General features: G+C 39.2%; 1 protein-coding gene across 1 annotated transcript; it reads right to left on the bottom strand.

Annotated features, from left to right (window-relative positions):
• Positions 1–1,526: 1,526 nt before the first annotated feature.
• On the bottom strand, positions 1,527–8,878 carry LOC148650180 (gap junction alpha-5 protein-like). The gene is made up of 2 exons (XM_088603737.1): positions 8,736–8,878; positions 1,527–3,289 (listed from the first exon to the last, which is right to left on the bottom strand). The coding sequence occupies exon 2, from the start codon at positions 3,244–3,246 to the stop codon at positions 2,218–2,220; it is 1,029 nt and encodes a 342-aa protein (XP_088459863.1). The 5' UTR covers positions 3,247–3,289; positions 8,736–8,878; the 3' UTR covers positions 1,527–2,217.
• Positions 8,879–18,766: the final 9,888 nt, after the last annotated feature.

Below are 18,766 nucleotides of genomic sequence, written 5' to 3'. Positions count from 1 at the left end.
ACCTGAAAAAAATAACAAAGAAGGCCACATTCACCTTTTCTGTGGAGAACTGTATGGAACGTGCATATGATCATCCATGGTGAAAATTAAAAAGGAAGAGTATAATAGGCAATCTCTGAAAGCTTTTCCAGCTTTGCATTATTTTTTTTCTTTTTACTTTTCAGCATGGAAGTAACCTGTACTTGTTTCTTCATAGCTCCCCTGTCTAATTAAGCAATATGATAGCAGTATGGTGTAACTGATTCAGAGCAGCGAATGAGACTCCCTATGACTAGCAGGTTAATGCATTTCAGGTTTTATAAATGGTTTTCAAAAAAATACCTGGAATGTTTATGGCCTTTACCTTTTTTTAAGGGTAACTGTACAGAAACAAGTGAATTTAATGCTGTTGTAAACATCACTTTTCTGTTCCAACAGAACAGAAATAAACCAAAATATTGTAATACTTTCTATAAATGAGTAAAAGCATTTTCAATTGGCTTACAGTGCTATCAGATATTGTTTTTTTCATACTGTATTTACTATGAAATGTACAATAAAAATGCTGCATTTTCAGAATTGGTTTCCTGTATGAGCTTTTCATTTCACAACTGCACTCTTAAATATTTTAAAATTTGCATCTTCTCCCATTTGTTTAAATAGCCCATGCTACTGAAAATGGATTTTCACATTCTGTAGCAATTTCTGAATAAATTAATATATATATATGTGTGTGTCCAACTAAACAGCTTCACTGCCAAGCTAGTGCCCTCTGATTGATCTCCAGCATTAACCTGTAACTACTTATAATTAATGCTGGCAAATACAGTACATTTTCTCAATAATGTAAACTCCTACCAATAGATGGTTAGTATCACTACAGACATAAAATCTTCAGCTTATATTTTGTTTTGGATGTCCTGAACATTATTTGTCAAAGCCATGAAAATGACACAGGAAATAGTGTCACAAGTAAGTCTTATGTAAATTCCCCTTTTCCATCTCTTATCTGTTAGCAGGAAGCTGCTTATTCCTCATAATGCAAGCTCATGCATCATTCAATCCTGAAAACAAGAGCACAAATCCGGTCTAAGCCTAGTAAGGGATATGACAGCATCACAGATGACTTAAACACATACAATAGCTGAATCTAGCAAATATGTCAGTGTCGGATGGAAAGAAACTGAAGCAGCGAGGGAACACTCACATGAATACAGGGGGGTCATACAAGCTCCTCATATAAGATGTTTGGGCAGAAAGAACAGTCACTAATACGGGAGGAACATTCAAAGAAGGTGCCTGCACCCAGAAAACACACACAAACTCAAAAGGAACATGCAAATTCCACACAGAAGGACCCAAGAGCTCAGTAACATGGTTGCTGTGTTTACTTGCATGGGAATCACACATCTCCTTTAAGTCTGAGAACACAGTGAAAATGAAGGTGTAAGACATTTTTGTGGATACAAAACATACTAAAAGGATGCCACAGAGTGGGAGAAAGAGCACAGGTTCCAAGTAATATTAAAACACATTGAAAAAAAAGAGACAATAAAGACTTTAATGGAAAATACATTTTCTCAATAATGTAAACCCCTAGCAATAGCAATCACAAGATTTTTACAATCTTGATCTGCCTGAAAACTGTAGAATACAGTATTTGTAAGCTTTTTCAAACAAACTGATTTGGTTATATAGTCTGCAGCTGGTGCAGGTCCTTAGGTAAGATGAATAAAAAATGTATTACTCATGACAGTATATCCAATATAGCTTACACACACAACAATATTATTATTTTTTTGTTAGAACAGAACATGTTCACTTATAAAAAAAATCTAATTTGACTAGAATTAAGAAAATGTGGTGGCTCTCATAATATCTGAATCAAAAATAAGACTCTCATTTCAGAGCAGTGATCCGGTTCAGGTTTTATAGGCCGCATTCTCTTGTACTAAAGAAGAGGTGTAACATTAAACATGTCCTTCATGTTACTGTAACCCCTTGTCAGTGAGACTAAATGTACTCAAAACGATGTAACAAGCATTGACGATCCAGCACCTGGTGTGAGATTACATAATGCTCCATCATCAGTGCTTGTTGTTTATAATACTTGTGAAAGAGCTGGCAGCTCAGAATGCCCTGACATGCTTATCACATGTCATCCATCTTATTTATAGGGCCTCCTGTACTAACCTGCTAGCCTCTCATAGCCAGGTTTGCTCATACAGTATCTGCCACTCACACAGTGACCTTATTACGGCTTGATGGTCGGTTGGATTTCAGGTTGTGTCCTTTACCCAGCTGAGGTGAGTCGTCCTCCTTCAGGGGCATCGGGGCCACCAGCAGTCCACCATGGGCTCCTCTCTCCACCCTGCCCTGCTCTGTGGCCAGATTGACCCAGTTCTGCTGGTTGGCCAGCTTGTTGCTGAAGGTCTTGAGCTTGGGAGAGTGTCGGCAGCTAGAAGCAGAATTGGTGGGCACACAGGGTTTCCAGCCAGACAGGGACATGTAGCCCATCTTAGGCCTCTCTTCAGCTTTGGCCTCTTGGGACCTGTGGTAGAAGGTGCTGGCCAAGCCTTCCTTGATCTTCTTCCAGCCCAGGTGGTACATCTCCATGAGGTTGAGCAGCAAGGAGATGGAAGCCACCGTCAGCATGAAGATGATGAAGACGTTCTTCTCCGTGGGCCGGGAGACAAAGCAGTCCACGACGTTGGGGCAAGGCCAGCGGCTGCATTTGTACATGGCCTGAAGGAAGACACCGTAGATGAAGTACTGGCCCAGGATGAAGCCCACCTCAAAGAGTGTCCGCGCCAGGATGCTGCACACGTAGGTGTGGAGCAAGGAGCCGCGTAGCCTGAAACGAGAGGCCTGCTCCTCCCCAGGGACACGTTTGCCATCCCTGACGATGATCAGCAGGTCCCTCTCCCCCTTCTCCTGCTCTGCCTCCCGCCTCTTCTGCTCCATGCGCACATGGTGCAGCGCGTGGCCCATGTAGACCAGTGAGGGCGTGGACACGAAGATGATCTGCAGGACCCAGTAGCGCACGTGCGAAATGGGGAAGGCATGGTCGTAGCACAGGTTCTGGCAGCCGGGCTGCTGCGTGTTGCAGGTGAAGCCCGACTGCTCATCCCCCCACACGTTCTCTATGGCCGCGCCCAGCACCAGCATGCGGAAGATGAACAGGACGGTCAGCCACACCTTGCCCACCACGGTGGAGTGCTCGTGGACCTGTTCCAGGACTTTCAGCAGGAAAGTCCAGTCGCCCATTGCCCTCCTGACCTGTCCGAGTACTGCTGACAACACACTGGACCTGTGTGGAAAGAGAGTGGACCCCTGAGGCAAAAAGAAAAACTCAATCATCGGAATGTAGAACACACAGGCCAGCACAATACAGCACAGCATAGCATAGCACAGGGCAGCGCAGTACATCACAGCATAGCATAGCACAACACAACACAGTACAATGCAGCACAGTGCAGTGACACACAACATAGCATAGCACAGGGCAGCATACAGTACTGTATTCAATATAGCCAAGCACAGCATTGCATTGCATGTTTTAGTACAGCACAGAACAGCACAGTGCAGCACAGTACAAGATAGGATAGCACAACACAGCATTTTATCACAGATGGCACTTTGGAGTTTGTGTTAATGGAACAGTCACAGCTACTAGAGAATTTCTTTCTCCAATGCAGGCTGTGGTCCTGGAAATCTGTATGGAAATTTCTCTATCAACACTTCAACAAAACCCAGTAAAATCAGGGGCAATTATTATAATAAGATATAGGTGTACTTTGGGATGGAAATAAGAGGCACTCCTTTAGACAAAGAGACGTGGGTATCTAACACAAATCACCTATTAACATTGTTGAAGCCAGTGTCCTGGACTTCTTCAGGAAAGACTAAATGAAAACACACACAAGAGATTTGTGTCTTTTTTTTTTGCTATGTTAACTTCACATTGACATCTTTATACCCTCTCCCACGTCTTTGAACATAAATTAGTCATTTCTGTGTCTCTGGGGAGAGTAAGTACAATCTCTGTTTCATCTCCAAGTGCACAGTTTTTACTTGCAAAGGAAATCTAAACAAATTAAAATAAGCATAATTGAATAGTTAATCAGGTTGAGAGATTTCTGAAGGAAATATAACCAGAGATAAGCCTTTAAATCCATATATTTGGAATGTGCAAAACTATGTATTGAATACCATGCCTGCTTAATGTGAAGTATAATCACAGTATTAAATTTACAGAACAGCAACCTCAGGCATCAATGTCTAAAATGGACCATTTGAACTATTGAATCATGTGTTCAAATTTGTATCACTTCAGCATCTTCTGTCCGATGCTCTGTATAGGAAATTTCCCTGAACATTTTGTGATTATATGAAGGTTTCTAGTGTCTAGTACATTCACAAGCTAGTTAATATTTTTTATAACAAACAAATAAAGAGCTAAACTGTAGTTCAATTGACCTATCACTAATTCATTAACCTGAATTACCAAACAATTTCTTCAGAAGAACCAATGAAATCAGTTTTAGCAAGACCTAGAATAAACTGTTATAGATGCTTGTGCACACAGATGCAAATCTTGAATAACAATGGGTATCATCAGCTGAGCAAGTAACATCTAGAGCAACTCAGCAGGTAGGTGTTACTGTACATCTAGAGTGATGTACAGAGTTTCAACATGTTTGATTACTACTTGACCAGAAACTGTTTATCTTTTATTTTTGACACTGAACAAAAACAGCTGGAATTCCAGAAATTCCAAGAGACACATTCATCAACAGCATCATCACTGTTTCTGAAGACAAAAAGCTAAATCTGAGGATTCTGACATCTCTTGTGGAGTGTTATTAGCTGGAAATAGTGTTAAGAAGGGTCGAAAGTGAGGAGGGGTTAGAGAGTCTGTTGATGAAGGTAAAAGAAGAAAGTGCAAAATCTGGCCTGTTGCTTAACATAAAAAATGAAGATTATGTCAACGGCTCATATTAATACTTTGCAAACAGATGGAGAAGAAGTGGAGGTAGTGACAGATTTTATTTTCTTGGGCTCAAGGATCTCAGCAGATGGTGATTGTAGCCATGAAATCTAGACACTTGCTTCTTGGGAGGAAAGCTATGGCAAATCTGGATAAGACATTAAAATGCAAAGATATTACATTGTCAACCAAGATCCATATAGTGAAAGCTACGGTCTTCCCAGTAGTAACATATGGACGTGAGAGTTGGACTATAAGTAAGGTTGTGCGTCAGACAATCGATGCTTTTCAACTGTGGTGTTTGGAGAAAATTGTTGAGACTTCCTTTGACTGCATAAAGATCAAATCAGTCAATACTCAAGGAAATAAACACAGATTGTTCATTGGAAGGATTGATAGTAAAACTAAATCTCAAATACTTTGGCCATATAATGCAAGGACAGGATTCAATGGAGAAGACTCTGATGTTGGGAAACATTGAAGTGAAAAGAAAAAGGGGGTGGCAGAGGTTAAGATGGATAGATAGTATAACTGAAGTAATGAATATGAATTTTCAAGAGCTCAGAGAAGCAGTTGTTGACAGATAGGTCTGGCATCATAAAGTCCGTGAGGTCACGAAGAGTCGGACTCGACTAAATGACTAAACACACAGTGTTAAGAAGAGGCTCATGGTTCCCTTGTTTAAATGAATCAGGTGAGACATCATGGGTAAGAGTACCAGAAAAATCTTATTGCTACAACTCTAATACTGTATTCAATAGTTCCAGCAAATTCTAATTATGAAGAAATGAGCTGATGAACATAAAGCATTACAGATGTCAAAAAGATGTAGGAGAAAGGAAATGTGAGATTAGAATTTGATCTCCTTCCGAGTTTCTTCTAAATGACGTCCAAAAGACTTCTCTTCTTGGTCAAATGTCACTCTTCTGTAGTCGTCTGACCTTTGCTCCAGATAACCTGGACTGTGTTTGGAAGAGATCACTGGATCACACAACACTGAAAGGGGCACTGGTCATGTCTAATGCAAGTTTGGATTAATATTTAAGAAAGTACAAGACCTCTGAAAAGGCAACTCCATCAAGAATTCCATTCTGCTGTCAGAAATTGCGGGTCTGTGGCTCTACCTTTTTCTCCCTCTCAATAACAGTCTGCAACTTAGTTTCAACTTGTTTTATTAAAACTTGATTTTCAGGAGTCACTTGTACAAGATGTCCAGTAGAAGGGTAATAATATTCTGCTCAGTCTCAAGGGAAAAAAACAAACATTCTAGGCAAATAATGAGCAGATATAGCAGATACAGAATGGACAGGTTTAAGTATCCATGTCAGTTCATATGAAGGCTCAAGAATAACATGTAGTTTGGGTTGTCTTATTAGGCTCCAGTATTTCTGGGCATCACTTAGATCTGTAGAAGCCCCTATCTAGGTGCGATTGGTTTATTCTTCCTAAGTTTTCTCTCACACTCTTCAGCCAACACAAATAGATACATTTCGACTTGTTTTTCAGCCTACATCATGTTACATAACAGGCTCCCAATCTTGGTCCTGGAGGCCCAGACGGCTCTGGTTTTCATTCCATCTGATCTTAATTACTTTATTGAAGCCTTAGTTTAACTAACAAGTTACTTGCTTGGACTATGTGTAAGTCTTTCTTTCTACTCTGACTTTTGGATTTTATTTTACTTATGAAATTTGAGAATTGAGCACCATGATGGTGCAGTGATTAGCATTTTATGGTTCAATTGTGGACCTGGGGTGCTATCTGCGTGGAGTTTGTATGTTCTTCTCAACTTCACGTGTGTTTCCTCTGGGTCCTCTGGTTTCCTCCTACAGTCCAAAAACATACTGGTATGTTAATTAGCATCTGAGAATAATGGCCCTGGTTTGAGTTTGGCTATGTTTGTGTCTGTGTCTGCCCTGTGATAGACTGGCATCCCATCCAGGCTATATCCTGTCTTGTGCCTGTTGGTTTGTAAAATAGGCTCCGGCTCCCCTGTGACCCTTAATTGGAAGAGCTGGTAAGAAAAAGAATGGATGTAATGTGATAGTTAACAGGTGACCTCCAGTTCATTTAAGAGCTGGAAGCTCTGTCAAAACAGTTCACATTAATCCTATTATCAGGTCAAATAGGTTTAATTGCAAAACTGAAACCTTGGCTGGAACAAAACCCAGCAGGTCTGTGGGCCTCCAGGACCAGGATGGAGAAACCTCTGGGTTCAGTGCAATGGGGCCACAAAAAAACTAGATTTGTGTGTGTGAGGAGTTCTCATATAATGAAGATTGAGAAAAAGGAGAGGAGGCGTTTCAAGAAACAGTTCCAATAAAGTAATTTAGGTTTAAAATAACGTACTGTAGAAGAAATGCTGCTGTAACAACCTTTCTTAAAAAAAAATGCATGACGTGTGCTTCAAACAAAAAGTAAACAAACATACATAAGTGTCTATCTTATTTTCTTTCTTTTGGTAATTCAAATCACTTTTTTCAGCAGTAAATGTAGTTCGACATATTCTGACACTCTGTGTACTTTTTATGTTTCTGTAAAACTACTTAGATCATATTTTCCTATATTGTAACCTCATTATTTTAGGAGTGAACTTGCTTTAAGCCTTTAAACTTTAACATTTAGTTTTTGTAGTGTACTGTACACAGTTCACAGCTTGTACAATTCTTTCATAATCTTCTTTTTAAAAATTCTAAACTATGACTGCAGACTCAAGATTTAGAGATTTAAAGCATACATCGTAAGTAACTGTATTATGACACAATTGTCTAGTGGCTCTGTGACATCTGTTCCCTGAATTACTGTATATCCCAGTTGTTGGAAAAGTCTAGTTTAATAATACCATATTTCCAAGTAAGTGCCCTTACAAAAATGGAATACTAAGCAACCATTTACCATTGCAACCATATCAGTTTCTGCTTCAGTATCTTCACTCCTACATCCCTACAGATTCCAATTTATGCACGGTAAATGTAACCTCTCAATAATATAACACCTCCTGTGTTACATGCAGTACTTTCTCTTCCTCATCATACAGTAGGCTATGTGTGTACATACATACAACTAGTGTTTAATCATACTTCAATTTTTTGCTTTGGTTCTCTACCTTTCCTATGCAGAGAGCCTTTCCAAAAAACATGTACATTTCTTAATTTTACATTCAATCCCTCTCACCATCCTTAGCCTTTATTCCTATAACATCATTATCTGTTAATGCTATAGCCTTGAGATAATGCACCTTGTTCCTTATTCTTCTAGCACTAAGGTATAAGAAATGACCTTTGAGTTCCCTGCCCTACCAAGTTTAAATACTGTACTCCTCCATACCTCAGTGTCTCTCAGGTTCAAGTACAAACTGTCATTGAAACTTCCATTTACATTCACACAGACACTTACATATGCCAATGATAGACTATCCTACCATCATTCTGATTTTTCTAAAACCTTCAATGTATACTGATTGGTTATTCAAGTGAAATTAAGTGTTTTTATTGGTGTCTAGGTATGGGGCAGCTATGATATAAATTACCATTCCAATTAATATAAATACATCCAATGTCTTTTAACGTGCTAGTCTTTAGATCTGAGGAGCAATAAAAGTCTAGACTGTCATATTTAACAGATTAGCTTCACAATCTACATAGATCACAATGTTTAAAGGTTAATATGATAGGTTTCGCTGATCGAGACAAAACCCTTCATTCTTAAACTACATGCAGGGGGAAATAAAGGTCACACTGACGGACAGATTAGGTAGCAGACTTACCGTATAAAACACAGAAAAAATGAAGCAGGATGTTATGTAACCCAAATAGAACCCCAGCACAGAAAGACAAGGGTAAGGATAGATTAACTAATAATTGCAGACTGAGTGTTAAATCTTCTCATCTTCATCCAGCTGCACAGCTGACTGGCACTAGGGATCCTTGTCCCGTAAACTCAATGCTGTGCTCATCCTGTGACACCCCTTACCTAAAATATCCCCCATTGTTTGAATGCCTATTTTAGATCTTAGAGTATTTGAAAATTAGGGGGGAGAGGCAGCTGTCGCGCTTATTGAACAATAAAAGTATTCCATTGTCAGGCACCCTTCCCCCTTTAACTTAACCACATGACTGACAGAGGCAGAGCTACCCAGGCACAGAGCTGTGCCCTATGGTGTGAGATTATTATTAGCATTGCAGTGCATGGTTACTTAACCTTTGACCCTGCCACCAGGACCACAGCCTGTATTAAGCTTGTATTGCCGCAGTGAAAATAAACATACTTCCTCAAATTAATTAGACACTTTCTATGCTTCCCATCTTTCTAAGCCCAAAATGGTTTTCCAAACTGGACAGTGACTGAATAGATTTTACTGGAAAAGCAAAACTTCCCAAATTAAGCTTTCAACTATACTATACAAAAGAATAAAAAGCAATTCATGATTTCCCTCGAACTCCAGATTTTAGTCAAAAGCTTTAACCAGAATCAGTTGGATCCAACCTCTTGGATGGAATAAGACCAATTTAGTAGCCCAGTTTAACTACAGCATCTTCCTCTTCTTGGTAATTCTGCTAAGAAATTAGGTTGTTTAAAACAATCCATGTATCTCATCCACAATAGAAGCATGGCTTAAGATCCACCAAATTCTTCAAAAAAAAGTTTAATTCTCTTTGCTTGCTTCTTGCTTGCAAAATTAGCACAATTATATTCTCTTTCCCAAAACCAGTTATGTACAGTACATGCAGTTATGTCAGGTACTGTAAGTAAAGCAAAAATTACTTTAATTTCCGTATTACCTCATTATTCAACGTTTTCACTGTATTCCTTAATCAGTCAGGAAATGGGCACGTTGTCCAAAATATACAGAATCGATGCTGCATTAGACATTGCAAAGTAGCTATTTTGTGGGAAGTGAGCTTCTTTAGACAACAGAGGACAGATTTTTCTTTAGACAACTCATTACAATTCTGGACTTCTGAATGTTTTAACATTTAAATGTTCAAATAATTAAAAAATCCAGTTTATTCAGTACAACGTTTTACACCACATACTCTACATTTCACTCAAAGGATGCTTTCTCTTATGGGACTTGGCAATACTAAAATATGTCAACACAGCAGTGAATTAGTACCTGACAATCACCTACTGTACATACTGTACTTTCAGGAAATGCTACCCTGCTTTTCAGTTCTGGTCTCACTTTACATTAACCCTGTCTGACATCCTTGGCACGTGTATTCCTCTTGACGCTGTGTTAGGTTTTATTGGGCATCCCAGTAAGCTCAAAGTCTCAAAATACTCTTCCAGTGTCTTACTCCTGTCATGTACTGTAGCTAATACGTTTATATTATTTAACTGCAGGATAAATAAAAATGATTTCCCTTTCATAATGGACATTAAGACTGTTTGAAAATCTTTTGCTTGAGAAACCTTTTATGTCTGTAATCAAATGCTATACTTGGTTGCCATTCATTAATTATTTTAATTTGGATGGGATGAATGCCTAACCATTTATTACTAATAGTATTAGATTTTGTATTTAATCTCTGATCCTGAATATATTGGCTCCCCTCTTCGTCTTTATTCTATTTTCCTTCATTTGCTATTTTTGCCTTTACTTATTGCTGAAGTATCTATTCTTGCTTATTCTGTTTTTATTGTGTGATTTGCACAGTATGTTTTTATTTTCGACTCAATGGCCTTTGGGGAGTTGTAATGTATGTTTTATGTATTATGTAAATACAAAGAAAAAAAATAGTTCCAGGCATTGGAAATCGAATGCTTATCATCCAAGGAAGGCTTTGGATGAATGCGTCAGTCAATTTATAACATGGGCTTTTTGCAGTCCCTTACTATTTCATGTCATACATGCAGGTGTCTGCTTATGCTTGTGTTCTTTTGATCTCATGACAGTTTGCCAAACAAAGGTTTAACAAGTTGCACTCCTATATAATTTACTCAGGACTAGCAGCATACAGACAATAAAACGTCCACAAGAGGATGTTTATAGTACTGAAGATGTCAAAGGGGGATCAAATACAGTATGTGCAAGTGTGGAGCATTTATTTTGTGAATCAGGAAAAAGAGATGGTTAGTGCAAGAGTGATAGCGGCTATGAAGGAGATGGACCGGTAACACTGGCAGAAAATGGAGAGTAGGCATTTTGTACCTGTAAGATAGCTAAGTAAAGCACAATCTGGGTACAGAGGATTGTGGGTAAAAAAAACAGGACAGATAATAATAATAATAATAATAATAATTACTTAAACTTATATAGCGCTTTTCTGGATACTCCACTCAAAGCGCTTTACAGGTAATGGGGACTCCCCTCCACCCCCACCAATGTGCAGCATCTACCTGGATGATGCGACGGCAGCCATAGTGCGCCAGAACGCTCACCACACATCAGCTATCAGTGGGGAGGAGAGCAGAGTAATGAAGCCAATATGTCAATATCATAGAGGGGGATTGTTAGGAGGCCATGATTGATAAAGGCCGATGGGAAATTTGTCCAAGACGCCAGGGTACACCCCTACTCTTTTCGAGAAACGCCCTGGGATTTTTAATGACCACAGAGAGTCAGGACCTCGGTTTTACGTCTCATCCGAAGGACGGCACCTGTTTACAGTATAGTGTCCCCATCACTACACTGGGGCATTAGGACCCACATGAGCCACAGGGTGAGCGCTCCCTGCTGGCCCCACTAACACCTCTTCCAGCAGCAACCTTAGTTATTCCCAGGAGGTCTCCCATCCAGGTACTGACCAGGCTCACACCTGCTTAGCTTCAGTGGGTTGCCAGTTGTGAATTGCAGGGTGATATGGCTGCTGGATCCATCACATCCAATAATGAATTGGATGTTATGTGAGAGACATGCAAAAGACCGACATACTGCGATGTGGCTCTTACTAGATACAGTAGGACCTTCTACAACCTGCTCTGATTCTTCCATCTCTGTTGACATCAATCACTACAAAGACAACTGCAACAATACCTCCCTGCCTCCTTCCCCCCCTCCCTCTGAATCTGTCCTGCTCTGCTGTCACATTCCTTTATTCACCAGCACCTCCTATGGGAGTCTCTGGAACTTCCATTCCTTTTCCATCTCACAGAGAAGCTGGGTCGGTTATAATTCTGAGAGGTGGGTAACAGTATGTGCAGGAGTATGTAGTTGCGCTACTCCTACATTCTGTCGTCTGCCTGGAAAGGATCATTGACACCACACTCACAGCAACACTAAGGCAAATATTTTTCCCACTAACAAGGCTTGATTGTTCAAGGTGTAGTGCAGACCTAACTGCACACACTCAATATGGCCGTCCTTTTCAACATCTGTTGTTTTCAAAGTTGCTAAGGAGTAATTACAGTATATTAAACATTTTAATTTGAAATCATCATGTAAAAATTCAATGCCAGAAATAGCTATACTATATAACTATACAAATATTACAGCTTTGAAAAATATCAATGTAGAATGCAGTAAATCTTTATGTAGTTTAAGACTGTAAATCCCTATGTGTATCAGCTGGACTACAGCTATCGATATTTAATTTTTTCATTGCAGTTTCAATGCCTCTCAGTAGATCTCTGACAGTTGAGTAGTGTTGTCTCACAGCTCTTCTAGCTCAATTGGAATTTTGCATGTTCTCCCCGGGTCTTTGTGAACTTTTCTTAAGGTTTTCTCCTGCCCCCACAGACATGCTGGCTTATGGTGTCTCTAAATTGTGTGCAAATCTACAGAAGTTATGTTAGGACAAAGCCATTGTAACTGTCATAGTAAGGAAAACATTGGTGATGTAATTATAGATTATATTAATATGCATCCATTTAATTTTATACTGAAAGAGAAAAAAAAACCTCTAGCTGATGGTGTCTTTTCAGTAGACCATGCATGACAGAAAACGAAAGTCCATGCATATATATTATTACAAATTAAGCAGATAAGGAAATACGAATCCCAGCAGGATATTTAATAATTAAAATAAATCATTTTAACTCTTAATTGTCAAAGGTATGCCAAGAATATACCTGAAACTGGTATAGTTTGAGGCATTTATGTTTGTTTTTTTCTGTGTCACTGATGAGTAATAATTCAGTGGCAAATTGTGATAACCAAATATTTATTAATACTGATAACAACACAAACTAAACAGTACAAAAGACGATACACATCATACAAGTTAGCCTATTTACAAACAAGACGTTTCAGAGGCCTACAGTACGTCCTGACCAAACAGAAAACCCCAGATTGCTAGCCCAGCACTCCAAAATCCTATATAATGCTAAAGAAGGCTCACAAGATAATTCCTAAATAACCAGACCAGCATCCTAAATAAAACAGAATATGGCCAGGATCTAAATCATCCTTCATAGAAAGTTCCAAAGTGGCAATCTATTCAAAAATGAATTACTAACCTGTAGATAATGTCTTTACACTGGGCATTCCTTAGAAAGGAAATCAGTTTCCTAAAATAGCAGAACAGCAAAGCATGGTTCAACATGGCTCAAATGCTTAGCTAGAATCTGATCATTAAGGTTGATTAGAACCAGGTCTTCTCATCTAACATGTTTCTTCTTTCTCCTATCATTCTGTTGTCTGTTTCCTTTTCCTTCCCTTTTCTGCTTCTGTCTGTGTTATTATATTGTGCTTCTAGAATGTTGGTGACTCTATTGACTACCATAACTCCTTAGAAACCCTCCTTTTGATGTTTGCCTCTCAGACCACATAAAGCCCCGTAAAAACATTGTCTTCTAATTGTTTCTAGATCTACGTGCAAAGGTTTAGCCTAGCATACACTAAAAAAAAGCACATGATTAAGAACTGCAACAGATTCACAGTTATTATGAGGAATTCTTGTTTGTAGCAGGTGCAGGAAGTTTGCTGAGCAGACATGACACAGACAAATTTGTTCTGCTCATTAACATTTGGCATCAACACCGTCACAGGCTAGTAGTGTGTGACCACCGCTGGAAGCAACACATACTGCACATCTGTGATGCATCTGTATGTACACAGGCAGATTCTGTTTATTTAATAGCTCATCCTTGCATGGAAAATGCCATGCCTAAGTTTTGAATTAAGACGTTTTTAAAGGTGACCTGATCAGGCATTGTTCCACTTAGACCTTGTCGGGTAAAAGTGCACCTAACAAGCTTTCGTGTGATTGCAAAGCTGTGATGCCTCACTGCACAAGTTGTATTGCTGGTCAGAGGGCTTAAAACAAACTAACTTTTTGTGAAGTACATATGCTATAACTATAGTATTCTCATTCCAGAAAATGTTGTGTTTCTTTTTTCCATCAGTATATACTGTATAGTTCTGCAGCCATATATAGCAGGGTGGCATCCATGGTAAACACTGGGGTCCTTGGTTCAGTTCTTGACCTGGGGTGCATTTGTTTGCAAATTCTCCCTGTGCTAACTTTGGCTTGCTTTTGGGTGCTAATGTTTCCTCCCACAGTCCAAAGATACACTGGTACAGTAGGTACTGGTTGGGTTCTGGAAAAATTGACCCTGATGTGAGTGTGTGCATGCTTATGCTTGTGTCTGCATGTGCCTGCAATGGACTGGTATCCCATCCAGGTTGTCCCCTGCCTTGTGCTTGATTGTTGTTAAACTTTGGCTCACTAATGCGTCCTTTAATTGGAAGAAGAAATTGGATATACGGAACTCTTCCCTAGATATCCTGTATAGCCTGTCTGCTGAGATAGTTTAGTGAATATTACTTAATTGTTCTATTTATGTAAGGAATAGGATCTGAAACTTTGGGCTGTGTTACAACAGAAAAAGGAATGTAGGTGGCAAAGTAGAATAATCATAAAAAAGATTTGTGGCAAGGTAAAGGTATGAAAAGAAATGGTAACCATAAAACAGAACACTCAATAAGAATAAAAAACAGTTTTGTCACTCTTTGGATTACCATTAAGTTTTAATATAATTAGTTTCAATACCATTAAGTGGTTTCTGGGATAACTGACTTTAGTGTAATTGTTTTTGAATGTGTGTCTGTGCGTGCCCTGTGATGGACTGGCATCTCATCCCGGGTTTATACCATCTTGCACCCTTGCTTGGCGCAATAGGCTCCGGCTATTCCATGACTCTGAATTGGAAGAAGTGGCAAAAAATGGATGTAAATATACCAAACATCAGGAATTATTTTGATTTAGAACAGCTGGATGAAACTGATTTGTTTGTTGTTATTCAGGTAAGAACTTCCATAATGAGCTGCTGTTTGACAGAGAGCATGGGCCTCACCAGTTTCACTGATTCTTTATGACGTCTCAGGTGCTGTTTGCACTGAATGTTCTATTTCCGTTCCTAGGGGATGTATTCTTTACACAATTGTGTCCTGCAGATGGTGTTAAAAAAGCTGTCACAGGTGGGAGGTAAACAAACACCTGATGCCTGATGTTAGAAACGGAATGCAACAGTTTCTATTCATAGCTTTAGAGCCTGTTTTTATTTCAGCTCCGAAGACAGCAGTGTAGAACAGTTCAGTATATTCATAAGTTAATCATATTACCCTATTGATAATAACTTCCTGCTGTGAATGGTATATTAATTTGTTTTTGGCTTTTAAAAAAAACATTAGAACAAATTATTTTTATATCCCACAAGCATAGATATATAAGGATAGAAAATCAAAAGGAAAAAACACATAATTAGCACTAGACAACAAAACTACACTTTAATTGCAACAGACATCGATTCAATATGGTGGCAAGGGGGAACTGTGTCTTGAGCCAAGTCACAAGCGCAAGGCAGGATACACCCAGGATGAGACGCCAGTCCATTACACACTGATACAGACATGCCCACTTTCACACCAGGGCCAATTTTCTCGAAAGCCAAGTAACCTACCAGCATGTCTTTGGACTACAGCAAGAAACCAGAACTTGCAATAGACAATTTGGAATTAATATTAGGCAGTACACTGCAAAGAAAAATATTGTGTACAATAACACATACAGTATAGCAGTGATTACAGAACATTATTCAGTTCTACCAGGCTGGCAATGGGATGGGAAACTTCATAGGAAATTCAGTTTGCTGTTGTAAGTGGTGTTATTGAACCAGAAGGTGGCACACAATGCCCAAGTGTGGAACAGGGGTCATTGCTGTAGGACATAAAACATCCTGTTGGAACTGTTTGAAACAGCAGGGGTATTAAACCCAGTGTCCTGGCTAAAGTCCACTCAGGACTTGCATCGTCTGACCTTCCTTAATGTCCCCCTTCAATTCAACTGGTGAAGCAAATTCTCCCTTGAACCCCTGGTTTGCTGAGCAGCGGGGCTACTTTTGCCAAATGGCTGCTGTGCGTCATCCAGGTACAGTGGGTGCTGTGCTTCAATGGTGGATGTAGTGGGTCCCCTCCTATATATGATGCTTCTGCATTATTAATAAAAATATTGCTATTAGTATTAACACTTGTAGTAGTTATAGGAAACAACTACACGTTACACAATTGAATTATGTATAAATGCATATGATAAACTGAGTGATCTATGCACTACAGATCACAACACAATACTAAAACTCCATGTGTGATTTAAGTAGGGAGCAGCAGAGATGCAGGGCAAGTAGACAAAGTCCTACTGCATAAGACAGCTCTACAAGGAGTGCTTGTGATCCGATCTTCTGTAAATATGCATTGTACTGTGTAAAAGTAAAAAGTTTATCATTCCACACTGTGGACAACAGACAGAAACAAACCGCCTGGTTATGCAAACTTCCTTCAGTTATCCTGGGCCTTCAACAGCATACACAATGCCAGTACTGTTGAAATGCCATCACTGCCCTCTTTTATGTCCTGATGTCGAATCCAACGGGCTCTTTAATTTGAAACCATTAGAGCAACTCATTAGCTCCCACTGTAATTAGGCTGCCTTTGAAAAAAACAATAAAATAAGCTGCCATGGAGTTTTCACACCTGGTATCTGGCATACATTATCTTCTGAGTCATTAGGGCTTCTTAACAGGATCTCACTGCTAACACCTTAGCACTTCTCACAGCCAGTACCTTCCTCACCTCGCTCTGCCTATACAATGGTCTGTGAAGGTCTATAACAAAGGGATTTGCACAGAGAGTGGCAGTTAGTATTACTGTCTCACAACACTGGGACCCTGGGCTCAATTCCTGACCTGGGTTGCTGCCGTATCTGTGTAGGGTTTGGTATGTTCTTCCATTGTTTTCCTGGGTTTCCTTCAAGTGCTCCAATTTCCTCCCCACAGTCTAAAGACATACAGTATTTGTAGGTGGATTGGCATCTAGGAAAACTGACCTTAGTGTGAGTCTACAGTATGTGTGTATGTCTTGTGATGGACTGGCATCCCATCGAGGTGTATTCAGCCCTGTGCCCATTGCCTGCCAGGATAGGTTCTGGCTCCCCCGAGACCCTGAAGGGGTTAGCTAATGGATGAATGGTTTAAAGGAATACAGTACATCATCGCCATTATCAATGCTATCGATATTATGACAAGGCTGATTTCAGGCTCTTGAAAATCATATGAACATTCATTTAATCTGAAGACCTTGATTTAGAGTATGTAGTTTTACAATTATGTTTTGTATTTTATAAACAAATGGTGTCCTATAAATCGTGACAATAGACACTGTATATTTTGCAAAGTAAAATCAGGGAAATATCAGATGAGATCCAGGCATATTTTTGAAAAAATGTGCGCAGATTGCTGAATAATGTGACAAATTGCTTTTACTTCCTGTACAAACCATTCTAAATCCCCTAGCACCCTATGTATAAAGATAGAATATTCTACCATAGATAAATAATGCACAAAAGGCTAACACAGTACATGCAGATTTTGAAAAGCTGAAATTTGATGGTTTATGATAGTCAAAAGTTTTCAAAGGCAACGTTTGCTAAAATAACGTATAGTTAATGTAGACCTAGATTCATCCATAAGTAGGCCAAATGATCCCAGAATATTTTACAAACAATCCAACATTCACCACATCATATGACAGACCTACAGTGTATGTTTCTTCAACTAGAATCAAGTGTGAACATGAGAGGACACCATGTTTCACAGCTGTACCTACAGTGCTTGCTAGGGAGAAACTGTACACTTACCTGTCAGCAGATTTCCCTTGTCTGTGGCAGCTGAAGGCCAGGTAAAATAATCAGAAGAAAGGGACTTTTAAAAAATTAGAAATTTTGTTTCTGTTTGTAAGCTGTTAGTCAATTGGAACAAATGTGTAAATATGTTGAGAAAAGTCAGGATTTTAAATTTCACAAGGCAGGATTGAATTGTATCCAGTTAATTAACTATAACAACATATCCTCTACTATTAACCTTTAATGGGGCGGGTTAAATAAAAATTAACCTGAATTTGAGGATAAGAGCTGAATTCACAGAGCAGTCAGTCTCTTGCAAAAAAACAATGTCAGTTTTCTTCAGGCATCCAGCTGACATTTGAGCTTTGTGGAGAAAATGAAATTTTAGAGATCGCCTTTTACGGTTTGCTGATACCATTTAGCCAGCAAAGTATACTTTACATTCACAATATCTAAAGACCATACATTATAAATGCTACTTGTTAGAGTTAAGTGTTAAAAGAAACTCAAACTCTGGTTATGGGGCCAGGATTCCTTCTGGTTGGTCCTGTTTTTATTGTGTTGGCAACTCAGAGCTCCTCAATAAAGCAACAATACGTCATGCATTAAGGAAAGTGATTTTTGCACTAAAACAATTTTTTGCATGCATTCATTATGTTTCCTGGCCATACATTACTGAATACCATCAAATAGGGTAAGGGGTACCAAATAGGGTTTCATGATATACAGTAACTGG

Source organism: Lepisosteus platostomus, chromosome 13 (assembly GCF_059453375.1).
Source record: "Lepisosteus platostomus isolate fLepPlt1 chromosome 13, fLepPlt1.hap1, whole genome shotgun sequence".
Taxonomy (NCBI): domain Eukaryota; kingdom Metazoa; phylum Chordata; class Actinopteri; order Semionotiformes; family Lepisosteidae; genus Lepisosteus; species Lepisosteus platostomus.
This window is presented reverse-complemented; position numbering and strand designations above follow the sequence as displayed.